At 33.9% G+C, this 15,371-nt stretch overlaps 1 protein-coding gene across 1 annotated transcript in view; it reads right to left on the bottom strand.

Moving 5' to 3' along the window:
• LOC128144187 (sodium channel protein type 2 subunit alpha-like) overlaps window positions 1-15,371 on the bottom strand; it is a 79,720-nt gene that overhangs the window by 16,015 nt on the left and 48,334 nt on the right. The window contains exons 19-21 of the mRNA XM_052792657.1: window positions 7,438-7,558; window positions 6,706-6,860; window positions 5,506-5,679 (exon numbers count right to left, since the gene is read on the bottom strand). Of these exons, the coding sequence (XP_052648617.1) occupies window positions 5,506-5,679; window positions 6,706-6,860; window positions 7,438-7,558 (450 nt within the window). The remainder of the gene's footprint in view (window positions 1-5,505; window positions 5,680-6,705; window positions 6,861-7,437; window positions 7,559-15,371) is intronic.

Raw genomic sequence — 15,371 nt, 5'->3', positions numbered from 1 at the left:
TCCAATCCACTTCAGCAAGGAGCAGTTAATTTGCTTCTCAAATGGAACTGAGTTTTAAACAGTGCGAATGTGAAAGAATTTAATTTACTTACTTTGAGCAGTTTTGGAGACAGGAGTGGGGAAATATCATACCTTACTTATCTTTTATTCAGTTCTACCACCAAAAGCATAGAAGACACATAAATGAACATAGACATATTTCAGTCCTTGAAAAAATCCCTCAAATGTTCATTTCTGTACCTCAATCTAGAGAGTTCATCAAATAATTGGCTGTACAGAAATAGACTTTCACTGACAATGGTGGTAAGATTTTGCCCACTATATGAAAAGGTGGTTTCCTATGTTAGTTGTATCCGTAAAGAACAATTAGATGAATCACAAACACAAGAGTTACAAGATCATGTCTCAAAAGGACAATCTGAGAGCAGATAGGAATCAATTATTCATTACTATGTTGCTATGTATATTAATCTAACAGAAAATAGTATTTTAGTGAATTCATATCACTGTACCTTTCAACTGGATTACATGTCAGGATATAATTCTTTTTATCAAAGGAAAGGCTTATTTTATTGCTGTAATGGATAAGTTTGTAAAGAAACTTGCTGTGATTTGTAAGCATATTAAGAAGAAAATCTTACTGATTTTCTGTAGTCTGTAACTGAAGTCTGTTCACTTACAAGAGATAACGTTATTGTTTCTGCCATTACATTAATTATTGTCATTAATTGTTATTAATAATTGTCATTAATACAATTTATTTGTCCTGTGATTCTACAGTGAGAGAGTACTTTTTTATCCTTGGCCACCTTTAATATATTCCAGAGATAACAGGACATGGAATTCTCTGTATTTTTAATAGAATAGTCATTGATTCACTCACATCAACAAGATACCCACACATGACAATAAACTGTAGTGTAAAGACAGCACATTTTACGGATTAAAAATAAACTATGAAATATATGTTAAAAAAAAATATGTCTCTCACTGGGAGAGCAAGACATCTCTTTTAAAATTGAACTCACATTAGTGGCTCCTTCATTTTATACTTTCTCCCCAAATTAGCACTGTGCCTTAGCTATCTTTCACAAACAAGACTCCATACAGGCTAGTTACATAGCTGTAGCTCCTGTAACGTCAGTGCCACTGTGTATATTGGCAGTTTTTTGGTTCTGATTGTAAGTCATTCTCCTGAATTGTTTTTGCTTTCCATTTCAACCTATTTGCAGCTTTCTTACCATGGTGCTAGTGCTCTTACATCATAAACCTGAAATTGTTTCACAGAGAAATACTTCATCTACTGTAAACAACACGTTTTCCTCTGAAGCACAGTTCAAATGAGAGGCAAAGATTTGCTTGGAATTCTTTGATATTAATTCTATTTTATATAAAGCATAAGTATATACAGCTGTTCTGTAGTGCTCTGGTTTTCTCAGTCTTCCCAGCTTGGTCTTCTGTCATCTGTTCCACCTGTTTTGTTGCTAGTAGGTGAGAAAATAAATGTCTCTGTACACTGATAAATAGATTAATTTCTTTCTTTTGAGATAAGAATGCATGCAGATGCAGTAATTTTAAGAAATGAAAATGAACTCAAAATGGTAGAAAGAATTTTTACATTCATCTCCTAAAACTGGAGGGTTGTATGTCCACATTTTTGTGTATGGATCTTCTAATGTAGACTATCTGTCGCAAAAAATGTTTTGAAACTTAACAGTCACAATTAGCACTGCTGAAGATCTTCAGTCAGGGCTGTCATCTGGGCCAGAGTCTTGGTCATGCAGCTCCACATTGACTTTATTTCTATCTAGGCCTAAAATTTTAATCCAAATTAATTCTGTGCTACTTGGTGAGGTGGCTAATTTATGTGATTTGATTCCAGGTCCTCAGTGGCATATGGCCCTCCTCACTTCCAACACTGCTTATCCTATCTTTCATGCAGTTTAAGTATTCAGGTGTTACACTTAACTAGGAATAAAAACAAACTGCAAGATTTGGGAAAAAAAAAATCCAAAGATTTTTTCTTTCTATTGAGAAGTTAATGATTTTTCTTAATTTTTGAAAGATAGATACTATATTATCGGTATTCCAGGTAGGCATTTTTTACAATCTCAGAGACAGGACACTGGGCCCAATGTAGCCTTTCTTATGCCTTATGTAGCCTTTCTTATGTTATGGTCCTATGCTAAGGTAATATAATTTTTTCTATATGTGCTTGGTGAATAATTCTTAATTTATGGTATTTTACTGGCAAGTATTCAAAATTCATTTTGTTTAGATGCATAATTGCAAGCTATGATTCTGTTCCCTAACTCACTGAACAAGACCCTTAGGTTTCATGCATAGATCATCCAAATATCCCTTTGAATTAATTAATTAATTTCATTAATTTCTGGATTATCCAATGCTATCATAGTGTACCACGTTAGATTACACACAAAGACATATGAGACTGTCTGGAAAGACAAAGTGACATCTCTTTCTGTATCTGGTTTCCCAACACATGAATATGCTCATCTTCTTATTTCTTCTTATTTTTATTATGAAGTTGTCAGGGCAGCAGTTGCCTCTTACTCTGTGCATACAGCATTTAGTATATTAGTACAATGTGACCCTGATCTTTTCCAGAATGTTGCTGCTGAGTTAATTATTCTGCAAAGCTAATAAAAAGGTTGAGAGCACGGTTTAATTAACTGTTTTAACAAAAAGCATGAAACATTTTTAGCTATAAGAAGAAATATTATATAAGCCATCAATATGACCGACTTCTTATGTACTATACAACAAGCCCAACTGAAGGGTTGTTTTGCTGCCTTTAATTGTTCAAAAACTGTACCCATTGGAATTTTTTCAGGCATGAGCAGTTTCAGGAAGGTCAAAGATTTCATTCCACTTACAGATTCATTACTGGCCTACAGTATTTGGCAAATACATGATCTGTTTTAAATGTTACTTACTTCCATTTCATTCAAGCACAATTTATTAACACAATAATTTAGAAATAAAGTATCTACACCAAATTATAGGACTATCTTATAAAGTTTAAAAATATACAGCATAAAACAGTATCCACTTAAGATTATCTAAGATTACATATTGTAGCAACAAACTACACAAACAAATTTAATAACTGACAAACTCATTGGGTATTCCCAGATACCCTATCTCCTTCCCTGATGTCCTATCTCCTAGCTTTGTATGTGGCAAAGACATCTTAGAGTCATTACAGCTGTAATGTGTTATGTACCTAGACATAATAAACTTATGATAGATGGCTTCTAGAAAATGGGGTAAGAGCAAAAACCAAGGTACAGGACGACATGCTCTATAGTATATAGTAACCCAGTTGTACTGAGTTAAGATATTGCTGTCTCAAGCTGTTACTGGATAACTCTGCCAGAATTAGTCTCCCCCAAAAAAGTGAGTATGTCCCTGCTTCTCAGCTGCCTGCATCCAAAATTCAGTCTCTTTGCTTATACCACTGATAAATGTGTTTGAACTAATTTACCAGATTGTGATTTTGGGTAGATAAGGCACTCCACCCAAATACCTGCTCCTTGCTACAGATATTGTTGCATCTAGCAGAAGAGTGGGGTGGAGAGATGGCATGATAAGGTCTTAAACTGAGATAGCCAGATGTACCAAGAGTCATCTGTCATGGCTGTAAACTGACAGTGCTGAAAAATGCCATTTCTTTGTGTAATTATTAAAATCTAATTTGGTCACAATCACTGAGAGCAACTATGGCTATTTCTCACAGTCAGAGACTCAGGTATGTAAGATATTAAAGGTCAAAGCCCTAAAGGACTATCAGTGTTTACTCTTGAATAACTTTAGAGGATGGAGTTAAACAATTTGATTAACTTTAGTCACTTCTAATGAAGAAGGGCTCACTGGTGTTCTCACTGGGAGAATGCCACTGAATCACACCTGTTTAAACTGCCTGTTAAAGCAGTGTAGATTCTCTGCTTTTCTACAGGAAGATAACATGAGTTCATGTATTTCTTTCAAGTGCTGTCTGGTGGTGCTAAAGGAATTGCTGAATTAGCCTTAGGCACAGTAAGACATTTTTTACCACTTTCTGGAACATTGAATATTATTCTTCAAAAGTAGAAGGTTCCAATCTCATTTAGTCATGCTTTTGTTTATAAAATTAAAACTTATGAGTAAAAATTTGGCAAAATAGGACGCTTTACTTATGATGATGTTCTTTATAATTCTGAGAGCCTGCTCAGATAACAGCATCTCTGAGGCTAAACTATTATTAAGAAACCATGGAGTATGGCTTAGAGTAATCTGTTTAGGTTTATGTTACAAAAAGAATAATTAAAACATGAGTTGTAGTTTATCTAAAAAAAAAAATCCATTCTTAACATAATCCTGGAAGGGAGCATCTGTCTTCTGCATTAAAATCCTCTTAAGAAAACCATTCACACTGCTCCATTCAAGCACAGATTTTCAGGACAGAGCTAGAGATTGACAGTATAACAAAACTAAACTCCTCAGGTTAAAAAAAAGAGAAGGTCCTCCATTTTGAGTTATGGGCCAATCTAGCTAGGTTTTTTTCCCCTCTGGGAGTCACAAATCCGACACATTTCTATTATATATTCATAAGGAATAAGTATTTATGGGACCAGGATTTATGCAAACTTCTCAAGAAATATGGTAGCTTGGGCAGAAATTACTATAAATGCACATTTGCCCTGAGATGCCATCTCTCAGTTCCACACTGAGAACATGTATAGCCAATGAACCGGGTCAGATAATGTGTGAAGGCAAGAGACTAAAACATTCTGGGACTAAACCCAGCTTTGATCCCTTCTGACAACATAAGCAAGGCCTTTGCACAGAAGTTTATCACAGCTGGGAAGGCAGCCAAGAAACCTTGTATTCTCTTCTATCATAAACCCTGCCAAGTCATAGCTCATTTAACTATTGCAGATTGTCAGCCCATTAAAACTAATTAATTTTTAGACCAAATAGCCACTGTCATTCTGTTTTACTAAAAATGATAACAGGATAGTTTTGGAGGACAAAGTTCTGAGAACTCAGATGAAATCTGGACCAGATGTATTGTTTCACTTGCAAAGCTGTAGTGTTTGTAGAAGAAACTTGTGCAATGTAGTGTCATCTTTGCTAAGGAATAAGGCAGTATAATCATAGCATGATTATGTATGAAAGGTAAGTATGTAGGGTAGTATGAAAATAGCATGTTGCAAAATTAATTTCTTCCTCATAAAATCTCAAGTTTGATACATCCCGAGTACGAAATAATTAACGATGAAGAATGAACAAACTTATGCCCAGCCATCCTTTTCCTTCTGGCATATAAATTTACTTTAAATAACACATACAGATCACTGCAGGCTATTACTAGTGCAGTATAACTATACAATGTGAATTATTTTTGCATGTTTATAAGAAGATCACTTAGTAGTAATGAGTTTCACAACATAATGGGCTTTGCTATAGGGAATTTTGCAATATTAAAGACTGTGTACTTACATCAACAATCAAGAAGTCCAGCCAGCACCAGGCATTAGTAAAATATATTTGAAAACCATATGCTACCCATTTTAAAAGCATTTCCAAAATGAAAATATATGTAAAAACTTTGTCAGCATATTCCAGCATGGTCTTGATAGTTTTGCGCTGTTCAATATAGATATCTTCAAAAGCCTATGAAAGAAATATATTCAGGTATTACTAATGTTTCACAGAACATACATGATAAAAATAAGGAATAAAAAATAAAAAATAAGTAGGTCAGAGCTAATCTTTCCCCTTGTTCTTCTGCATCCTCTTATTTTACATATTTCCCAAATTTAACCAAACTACAAATTGGAGCAACTTTATGTATTCTGCCCTGTCTGGGGTTGAATATATATATATGTCCTATTTTCCTAATGAATGAAGAAATAAACTCAAAGCATGAATTTTTGTCCACAGTGATATTAAGAAACTCACATACACACACAAAAAAACCCCTTTCTTATACGAAATCTGTTCCAAATTTGTATATTCCATTCTAGAAAGTGGTTAGGGAGATTACATTTCTATGCTCTATCAATCAAACTTAACTCTAAAAGTCAAATTAAAGAGCAGTATATTTGCTAGAATGTACACTATGCACATTGATACTGTAGCAAATGTTCAACTTGAGTAAAGCTGGAAAGGTAGGTAATGTAATTTTGTTGAAAAGTGGTGGTTACGTTTAATTTGCTGTCACACTCTTCCCTATCTCCTGCCTCCAAAAAAGGAACAGAATGAAGTAATTATTCCATTTTTTGTATGGTCTTTCGTAATCAGAATCCAAGAAGTGGCTGAGCCTAGAAGGAATTAAGGATTTAAAATCATACATTTAGCTATATATTCACAGTTAACAATGGTCCTTTGTACTCAAATCTCTTGATAAACATGCTGAAAATTGGTAGGCAGCTTAAATCTTGAGTAGCTATGCTGGCTTAAATAAAATTGCACCAGCTTTACAGTGGTAAACCAAAAGTATCACTAAAAAAGTGCATGTGAAATTTAACAAACTTTTTCAAGTTTGGGCCAAGTTTCATTCCATCCTGAAATGATGGAATGCAGGTGATTTTATACAGCTCCAAGCAAAACAAGTCCTTCTGAAGCAAATTTGAATTTTCCTGTTGCTTCTAAGGAGATATCTAAATATTTCAGCATCTGCAATTTTTTTCTACTTACTAGAGCTCCACTGCTGAGAAGAATCATGAAGACAATGAAAGTTTCAAACCAGTTGTGCTCAACTATACTGTAGCAGGTTTTTCTAAGATTCCACCAAATTTTTCCTTTGCCTTCTTCTATACTTACTTGACAACATGGAAATTTCTGCACACAACCTGCATTAGATTAAGATATTAGGATCCAAAAGCAAACTATTTCAGTCAATATTTACTGTGGTATCAACATTGTTAGAAGCTTTAACAAATTTTATAATAATTTTATAAATTAAACACTGGAATTCTCTTTTATAGGATGATGAATATCTGAATTTAGCTGAGTAATTTGGAGAGAAACCAGACAATAGTAGATGTAATTATGAGTAAACTCAGTCCAAAAAACATTGATATTTTTGACTGTTGGCATGTAACTGTTCCATTTGTTGATGGAGTCTCACAAAAATTAATTTGTTGCAAATTTCAAGGGCCCTTTCAAATAACTGAGAAGCATTTTAAGAATAGAAAAGTTAATGAAGTTTCTTAGTAACAGGACGTATGCAGTGGCCAGGCAGATAAAGTTACTCAAAGCCTAGGGAAACCTTGTTTTGGCATCTGATTTCCAGCACTCTAGGCTATGAGTATTTTCTTTCAATAGGTCATGAAGGTCCAGCAGATTTGAAAGTCTCAAGAATTTAAATATGCCTAGAATAATGCCATTTTACTAGTACATCTCATAAGTCAACAGTTATTCTACAACCTTCTGTAAAACAGGCTTCTGGTTCAAGAGCTTCTTCACTTTCAATTTCTGCTTGCTCGCCCTCTCCAGGAGGAGCAATATCAACTGTGCTGCCTTCTGATGAACTGGATGCATTTAGTTTCTGCAAGTAAAGTTCCAAAGAACAATTTTTTTTCATTAGATACATATTCTTTAAAAAATGATACTAAATCAAATCATGCCAGTCTCTGAATTTTGAAGAACGCTAAATTTATACTGATAAATATGCATCACCATAAGTAAAAACATAGTCATGACATGTACATTGTATAGTTTATCTTCTCACAGGGAACAATTAAATATAATTTGGCTACTAACCTGATCCACGTATTCTCAGTAGTATTAAAACTGGAGAGCTTGCATGTACCATGCTCTCAAGTTATTTCATTTTCTTTACTGTACTGGATTACACTGAAAATGTGTCTTAATTTTCCCAGCAAAATGAACTAACAGAAAGCTCCACATATATCTTCATGTCCACTACAGATGGTGTTTTCACAAACATACACCATATCTGGATTAAAAAGTTGTAAATTTAATGGCATTTAATGGCAAATTTCTGCACAGTTTAATTTTTGCAGAAAGCACAAATTACCAGATCTGAAATATCTTCTTTGCATTCCAGTCTCTTCTGCATATTGAGAGACCTCCTGAGGTCCTTTCCATCCTGAATTTTTCTATCATTCTATTACTTTTGTGTACAGTGAAATACTATAGTCCTCACTGCAGTAAAAGCCCTTCTAGATCTGAAAACTGCAAGAACTGGAGAGTGATATAAAGCAACTGAAATTAAGTAACTTCTTACCAAGTACATTGAAATTTGGATCAGGTCAAGCTGTTTATCAGTCATGCAAGACTGCCCATAATTTTGTCCTTTTAAGAAAGCATATTTTGAAAGGACAAACCTGCTAAAGATGCACGCAACTAATGCAATAATTGGACATAGAGTTTGTAACTTGTTTTCAGTTGTCAATACTGTTTGCATCTTTAATTGCTTTCATCCAAAATACATTCTTTTTTACTGTGAAATAAGGCTTGTAATCAGAAAGCAACATTAAAAAAAGCATGGTAGTGAAACACTTCTGGTTTATACCATGTAGCAGTAATACATAGGAATTTCAAGGGGGAATCTAGAATGCACCTCTAACTTAAATACTTTAAATTGTACAGGCACTGGTGTAACAAAAGGGCATTTGGTCACAGACTAGAGTTGTGGTTTCAGCTAAGCAGATCTGGTCATGCCCTTTGACCTATATGAAGACCTTTCTATACAAATGTTTTGAAAGAATGCTTAATACAAATTACTTTTACATTTAGCTTTCAAGATAGTGACATTTTTAGAATATAAAAAAATACTGTTCAGATTACTTGAATGATTTTGCAACAAATAATAAACAATAACTTTTTAGAGAGGCATTTCCATGTATTCTCTTCTTCAGAGACACTGCTGCAAATTAAAACTAGTTACTTAACTCTTCAGTTAAAACCCAGTCCCTTCAGAAAAATGCATTGGGAGCTAAGACCTTTTTTTCTGCCAGAAATGAAATAAATGGCACATATATCTTTATATAGTTTGGTAAGCAATTCTTTCCTCATATTCAACTCTTACATGAGATGAATGAAGTTTAAAAAAAAAATTCATGTTGGGTGATGGATAATTTCAGGGTTAAGTTTCAAGAAGCTGCCCTCACACACACACATGCAAATGTAGCCAATATATGGTCACTCAGACCTCAGGCTACATGGCTGCTACTGCATTGTGACCAAAAATAAAGGACTTGTCCCATAATAGAAAAGATTTCTGACAAGCACACAGGTATGAGTTTGAAAATCATTCTTTCCTTTTTTAAATATCATGATCTGTCATACATGGAAAATCACACTGACAAATGGGAAAAGATTTGGATAAATACATTGAGATTTGGAGTTTCCAATGGTTAATTTTTGCTTAGTAAACATGTTAAAATATCATGTTTCCTTTTTCATACTGCACTTCCTCTGTGATTTCCAAAATTTATATATGTGAAATAGTTACAGCCGTATTGCCTCTAAATGGAATCATTTTATTACCAGTCATGTAGATCACCAAGTCTGAAATAAAATATTGTGTACCTCATATAGTGAGAATATTTTAAACTTTGCTTTCTGTATTACAGTTACAGACCAAAATGCACATTAATGTATGCTATATTAAGCGTTATTAGCACACCACCTTATTATCCGCACATAAGGCTCTCTTTCAAAAAGGAAATAGTTTTGTGAATTAACTCTCGTATTATTTATCATTGTAATACAAAGAAATAAGAAGTCTGAAATGTGTCACTGAAATTATAGGCCATTTCTTCATTAAATAAAAACCAAATATTGTGAAAATAATAATCTGTCACATTCAAGTTAGGAAAATTAAAACTAATTCATGGCCTGATCCATCATCATTAAATCAATTACTGACTTAATAGTAGCAAGATAAAGGTTCACAGTAAGCATCAATTATTAATCTATATGAGTGCCAATTAAAGCAGTCAATTTTTTAACTGCATCTTCCCATGTAAACTCTGTTGCAGATAGTCCTGTCAGCATAGTTGCTAAAAACCAAGTAATAGAAGTGCAATTTATAATCAGTACAAACAAAACCTACTATAATCCCCTTCGTTATTTTTCACATAAAGCATTCTCTTCATTATTTTTCAAATAATCTCAAACAATTGCATTATAAAAAAACCTCATTAAGTTAATAAAACTCCTCTTCTTTGCTTCAAGACCCTAAATTAGGAAAGAACCATTGCATTTTAAATAAGGTGGCTTTAATGATCTTTTTTTCTAGCAATAAAACTAATAGAACTAATAGGAAACTGAAGATACATGATGGATTAACAAAATCTTTTCACCTCATAAATGTGATTATCAGCCTCTAGAACACGCCATGCCCTGTAAATACTTATTTGCATCTTCAGTGATATCACATTTTCCTTTACAAAGATACATTTGAAAGCAATTGCTTATGATGCAGCATTCTCAAGGCCTGAATCAGCAAAACCACATGCTTGACTAGAGCAGAAGCCTGAGCAATACTGTGGAAATCACACACAAAAATAAAATAAAATAAAAAAACTACCTGAATGGGATTATATTTTTCTGAAAATAGTATTATAGCTATTATTGTATAAGATAGAAAATAAAAAAAATGCTTCATCACCAACCCAAATACTTGGTTAATATATGTATAATCAGCCTCCATACTGTCCTTTCAGAGCAGTGCATCTCTTTTCAACAGCTTTGACCAACAGCATGTTAATGTGCCCATTTACAGGAAAATGCATTCACTTAAGACCCAGTCTTGCTCTCATTCATTTGTTTTTGTTCTAGATTTCAATAAGAGCAAGAGCAGGCTACTAAAATTTTAAGCTTTACAAACGGCTTCATGATTCAAGTGACAAATAAAGGGATTCAGCCATTACAAATTGCCTTTAGTAATTCAGCCATGTGATTTTATCCTTTGAATCTTGAAAGCTGCACTGTAATTGAGTGACAAAATATAAAATAATGGGGATCAATGATTCCGAAGTGATTCTAAACTGACTTTAAATCTCAGAACTTATGATATTTGACTTTTATATAATATTAAGAAAACCACTTTAAAAATCTCTTTCCTTAGAGTTTTATTTGATGTTTGAAGCATATCTTGGTTTAAAATTTAATCAGTAAAATCTCAGAATTTTCAGAATACACACCAGTATGAATTTCTTTTGGCATCTCTGGACAATTTATACTATGATATAATCTAGGTAGATCATACTACACTATAATCGATGGTACAAAATGAACCGTTTGGTTATCCTTTTGAAGCCAGTCAGACTCTGCCTGAAGGAAACAGATTTGAATCCTGCTATAGGACTGAAATCTCAATCCCAACAAAATTTTGACACCTAGTTTTACTAGGGTAATTTGACCTCCTTAGTTACATGTATCTTTGGCTCCTGTGCAATATTTGCTGTCGTTATTCCTGGAGGCTCTGCCAATTATGCATCAATGAACATTTTACTTGCCTATAATGAAAAACTACCTAGGGTAAATATATATGGAATTTTATAAAAATTATGCCAACTACTCCATAGTCTTTCTAATTTGCACCAAGTAAAGTCCCCCAACTCAGTCACAGACTGCTATCGTGAAACACATTCCAAAATACCACTATTTATGAAGGAGTTTAAAGTTTAAGAAAACAGTATTTGTAAAATGCTTTGCTTTGAGAGTTTTTTAAGGTGGGTTATTTGCTAAGTATAATTTTATCAATTATGAAACTATTGGCTCTGCTTACAGTTTATAAAACTCAAGATATGCACTGCCCAAATGAATACATAAAGTAGTTTGTAGCATCTTGAATATTTGCATTACAGTGCAATGTAGATTTAAAAGCATAACAGTGTAATTTTTATGCAAGTAGCTACTGCAATAGTTTAAATGTTGTTCATTAAGGAGCTGAAATTGTGGCAGTAATCATTACATAAATCACTTAACACATTTCATTAAAAATTTACATTTATAAGGGCTGAATCAAAAAGGGTTGTTTTTATTCTTTAAAAACTATGCATGCTCCCTTTTTCTTTGGCCTCTTTAACATATAACATTCCAGTACTTTTATGATTCATACTTCAAAACCTGTAGAGCATGCAGTTATTGCTAAAGACTGTATCAAAATATCCAGAAAAATCATTAGCAGAGTTAAAAAATATGTTGGGGTTGCCAATCCCGCCTGACCATGCTGTGATGTGAGTCCCGTGACTCAGCAGAGAGCAGCTGTGCATGTTTCTACTGTCTTGCAATGGATAGGGAAGGTACATAGCTGAATAGCATGCAGGCCAGTCAAAATCCATTAAAAAGTGATTATATATATATACACATATATATGTATAACTTGCTTAGGTAACCTGTGTGAAAATGGTGACACGTTGCTCTACCTGGTTAAAAAGCACCAGAGCTGCATTCTTGATTGCTCCAGCTTGGTTTTACCCCTGTGAGAAGTAAGAATGGTAGGCAGTGAAGTTCAAGACACAGGATCTCTAGTTTTCCTCATTTTGGAATCTCTAATTCAAACATGGCTTTAACACAATTAAAACATAATTATTAAATATTTTATGATCAGTTGGCAAAAAGGGAAATACATAACACCTGAAATGTTCAACAAACTTTTCTACAGAACTTGTTAGTTTATTTTAGAGAAATAAGAAATGCAGAAGCTAGACCTAAGAATCTGCACTCTGAAATCGTGCTTCATAAATAAATATACAATGAATTAAATTAGTAAAGACATGGTTAGCAGATTTGGAAAGTATTCCAGTATTTATATAGTGCAATTTGATTAATGCATATTAATCAAAATTTTAAGGGTTTTTTCTGTTTAATGTTCTAGTCTTCATTTAACTGACGGTGTGATTATTTCTTATTTGCAAAAAATGTACATACAGTAAGCAAAATACTTTGAAGATGTATGTCTTCCCATTCCTCCTTCATCCTCTAATAATGGTGGTAGAACTTATAGATCTCAATGAGAATACACCTCCTTAATTTCTGTTCAAATTAAATGTGAAGAAGTATCATATTGTATAAGTTTCTAGTTTAGATTTAGTATGCTATATACTTCTGACTCTATAATCTCTCCCTCTAATTGTTTCAAAAGAGGATTGTATCGGTGTCCAGACAATGGCCCATCAGTATATCCAGAGATATGGTTTCATTCATTAGTTATCCACAGCTAGTCCACAACTTAAAGAATCTGTGACTTTTGAAGATACGGTCCCAGAAATGATCAGTTTTAGAAAAGGGAAATTTAGATTGTTGGATATTTTAAAAGAAATGTTATAAAAAATCATCCAACAAATTGATCAAATCACTACTGGGTATGTTTTGGCTAAGAAATTTATTGAAGCCCAATGGCAATGCTTAACTTTTGGGAAGGCAATAACTGTGTTCCTGTCTTTTTACTTCACCTAGCCACACAGGCACTAGTGAAGGCAATCAGAAAACTGAACTTACTCCTTGTTTTGAAAATTCAGTGGATTAGATGATGAAGGATATTTTAAATTTTATTAAAACCATCTGTTGTGATTTCAGAAGTTAATTGAGCAGCATTACTTCTCCAATCTGAATTTGTACTTACTGCACACATACTGTAGATAGAAAGGCTTTTGGAATTCTGAATGATAGAGGCCTGTAGGTATGTGTATTTTTTTAGTTGTGAAATAAGCTTTCCATAACTGATTAATATATTTGTAATTACTTTTCCATGCTGAAATCCAAAACTTTATTCTATGAAGTTGTGATTCAGATATAATGAACAGTTGTTAAGTGGTACAGAAATACAAAAGCTAGGAGTCTTATGTTTGGTAAGATTAACATAGTGCATTCATTTCACTGATTAGCAGGCATATGTTAGAATAGAAACAGCATCCACAATGGTAGCTTTAAAAAACACTAAATTATCCCCTTTCGTTGCTTCTAATTTTCTTATTATCTTCAAAGTTAATTATCTCGAGTATCTGATTTTCAAAGCAGAAATCTGTTATTTCTGATGGTTATTTCATTGGGTATTTCACCTCTATTTTCTGATAGTAGATATTAAAAAAATCCTCCTTCAAAGTATCAGTGAAATGTTCGCTTCTTTCAGGTACTTTTGGTAGTGGGTAACTTTTAAATCGAATAAATGTTATTGTTTTGTTTCATCCAGAGACTTCCCCAAATTTCTAGTGATAAGTATTAGAAAGATCTTGTTTAGGTCTGGAACTTGCAACCAGGTTCCAGAATAGATTCTGGCAGATTTGGGAAGTTATTAACTAAAAAATTAATTAGAAAGTGTTTTTACGAACTGGGGGGGGGGGGGGGGGGGGGGAGGGAACCAGCCTTCCAAAAGAAACTTGGTGGCTAGTTATTTTGTACCATAGTATATCTGATAATAAAAATAGGAAAAATTACAATTTTTTCCTCACTCACCACAGTGACAATTTCTATAGTAATGACCTGCTCTTTGCATACTCCTCAGGGACACACAGCCCCTCCCCCACCTCTAGCATGACCTCATTTCTGACAGACTTTAGATAATCATTGTGCTCTTAACATCAGTGACAGTCAGTAAGACACCAGAAAAAAATGGTTCATTTTACAGTTCCTGTGCAGATCTAGCTTCCCACAGCTGTGTTGTTAAATAAAAAGTTAATAAAGGGGATACCTCCTGAGGGTATTTTAGATGCTATGTACTGCCACAGTTAAGGCAGGGAAAGTTCTGCCCCATCTCTTACGCCTCCTTTTGCAGACCAGGCCTTCTGCTAGCAGGAATGTTGTCTCAGTGGTATCCCTTGAGAGGCAAAATAAAGCAAATAATGGTGTACTGTTCTAGAGAGGTAACTTAAACGCTGTGCCAATACACTCTTTATCTTCTTCAAAAGACAATCAGAAGGCAGCAAAAGATTCAACAGTACTGTTGACTTGGTAGGAGAAGATTGGGAATCTTCACAAATTCCTGTCACACGCCAGAACATCTGTTCGTATATTACCAAAGCAGGTGGTTTTTTATACACACAATGAAAAAAAGCACTTTGTCCTTTTCCTAAAAACCATCCAGAAGGAATGGAATAAGGAATACAGAACAGAAACTGCAATTAATATAGAATTCACAGTTTTCAGGGCACTGGTAAGAAATTCCTGTCTTATTAGGTACCATTCACAATATGCACACTTGCACTGTACAAATACATGTCAGACAGTTAAATGCTAAACAGTTGTGTGAGCAGAACTTGAGGGAAGCACTATTGCTCCAGCTTCACAATGGTAGTGATAATTACATTCTATGGAAATCTTGAGGCTCCACAGAAGTTCTAAACTTATCCTATCCCCATTGAAGATTTCTCCACAACTTCTTAATA

The sequence above is a fragment of the Harpia harpyja genome, chromosome 7, assembly GCF_026419915.1.
Source record: "Harpia harpyja isolate bHarHar1 chromosome 7, bHarHar1 primary haplotype, whole genome shotgun sequence".
Classification (NCBI taxonomy): domain Eukaryota; kingdom Metazoa; phylum Chordata; class Aves; order Accipitriformes; family Accipitridae; genus Harpia; species Harpia harpyja.
Note: the sequence above shows the minus strand (reverse complement) of the source record. Positions and strands in the feature narration are given on the sequence as shown.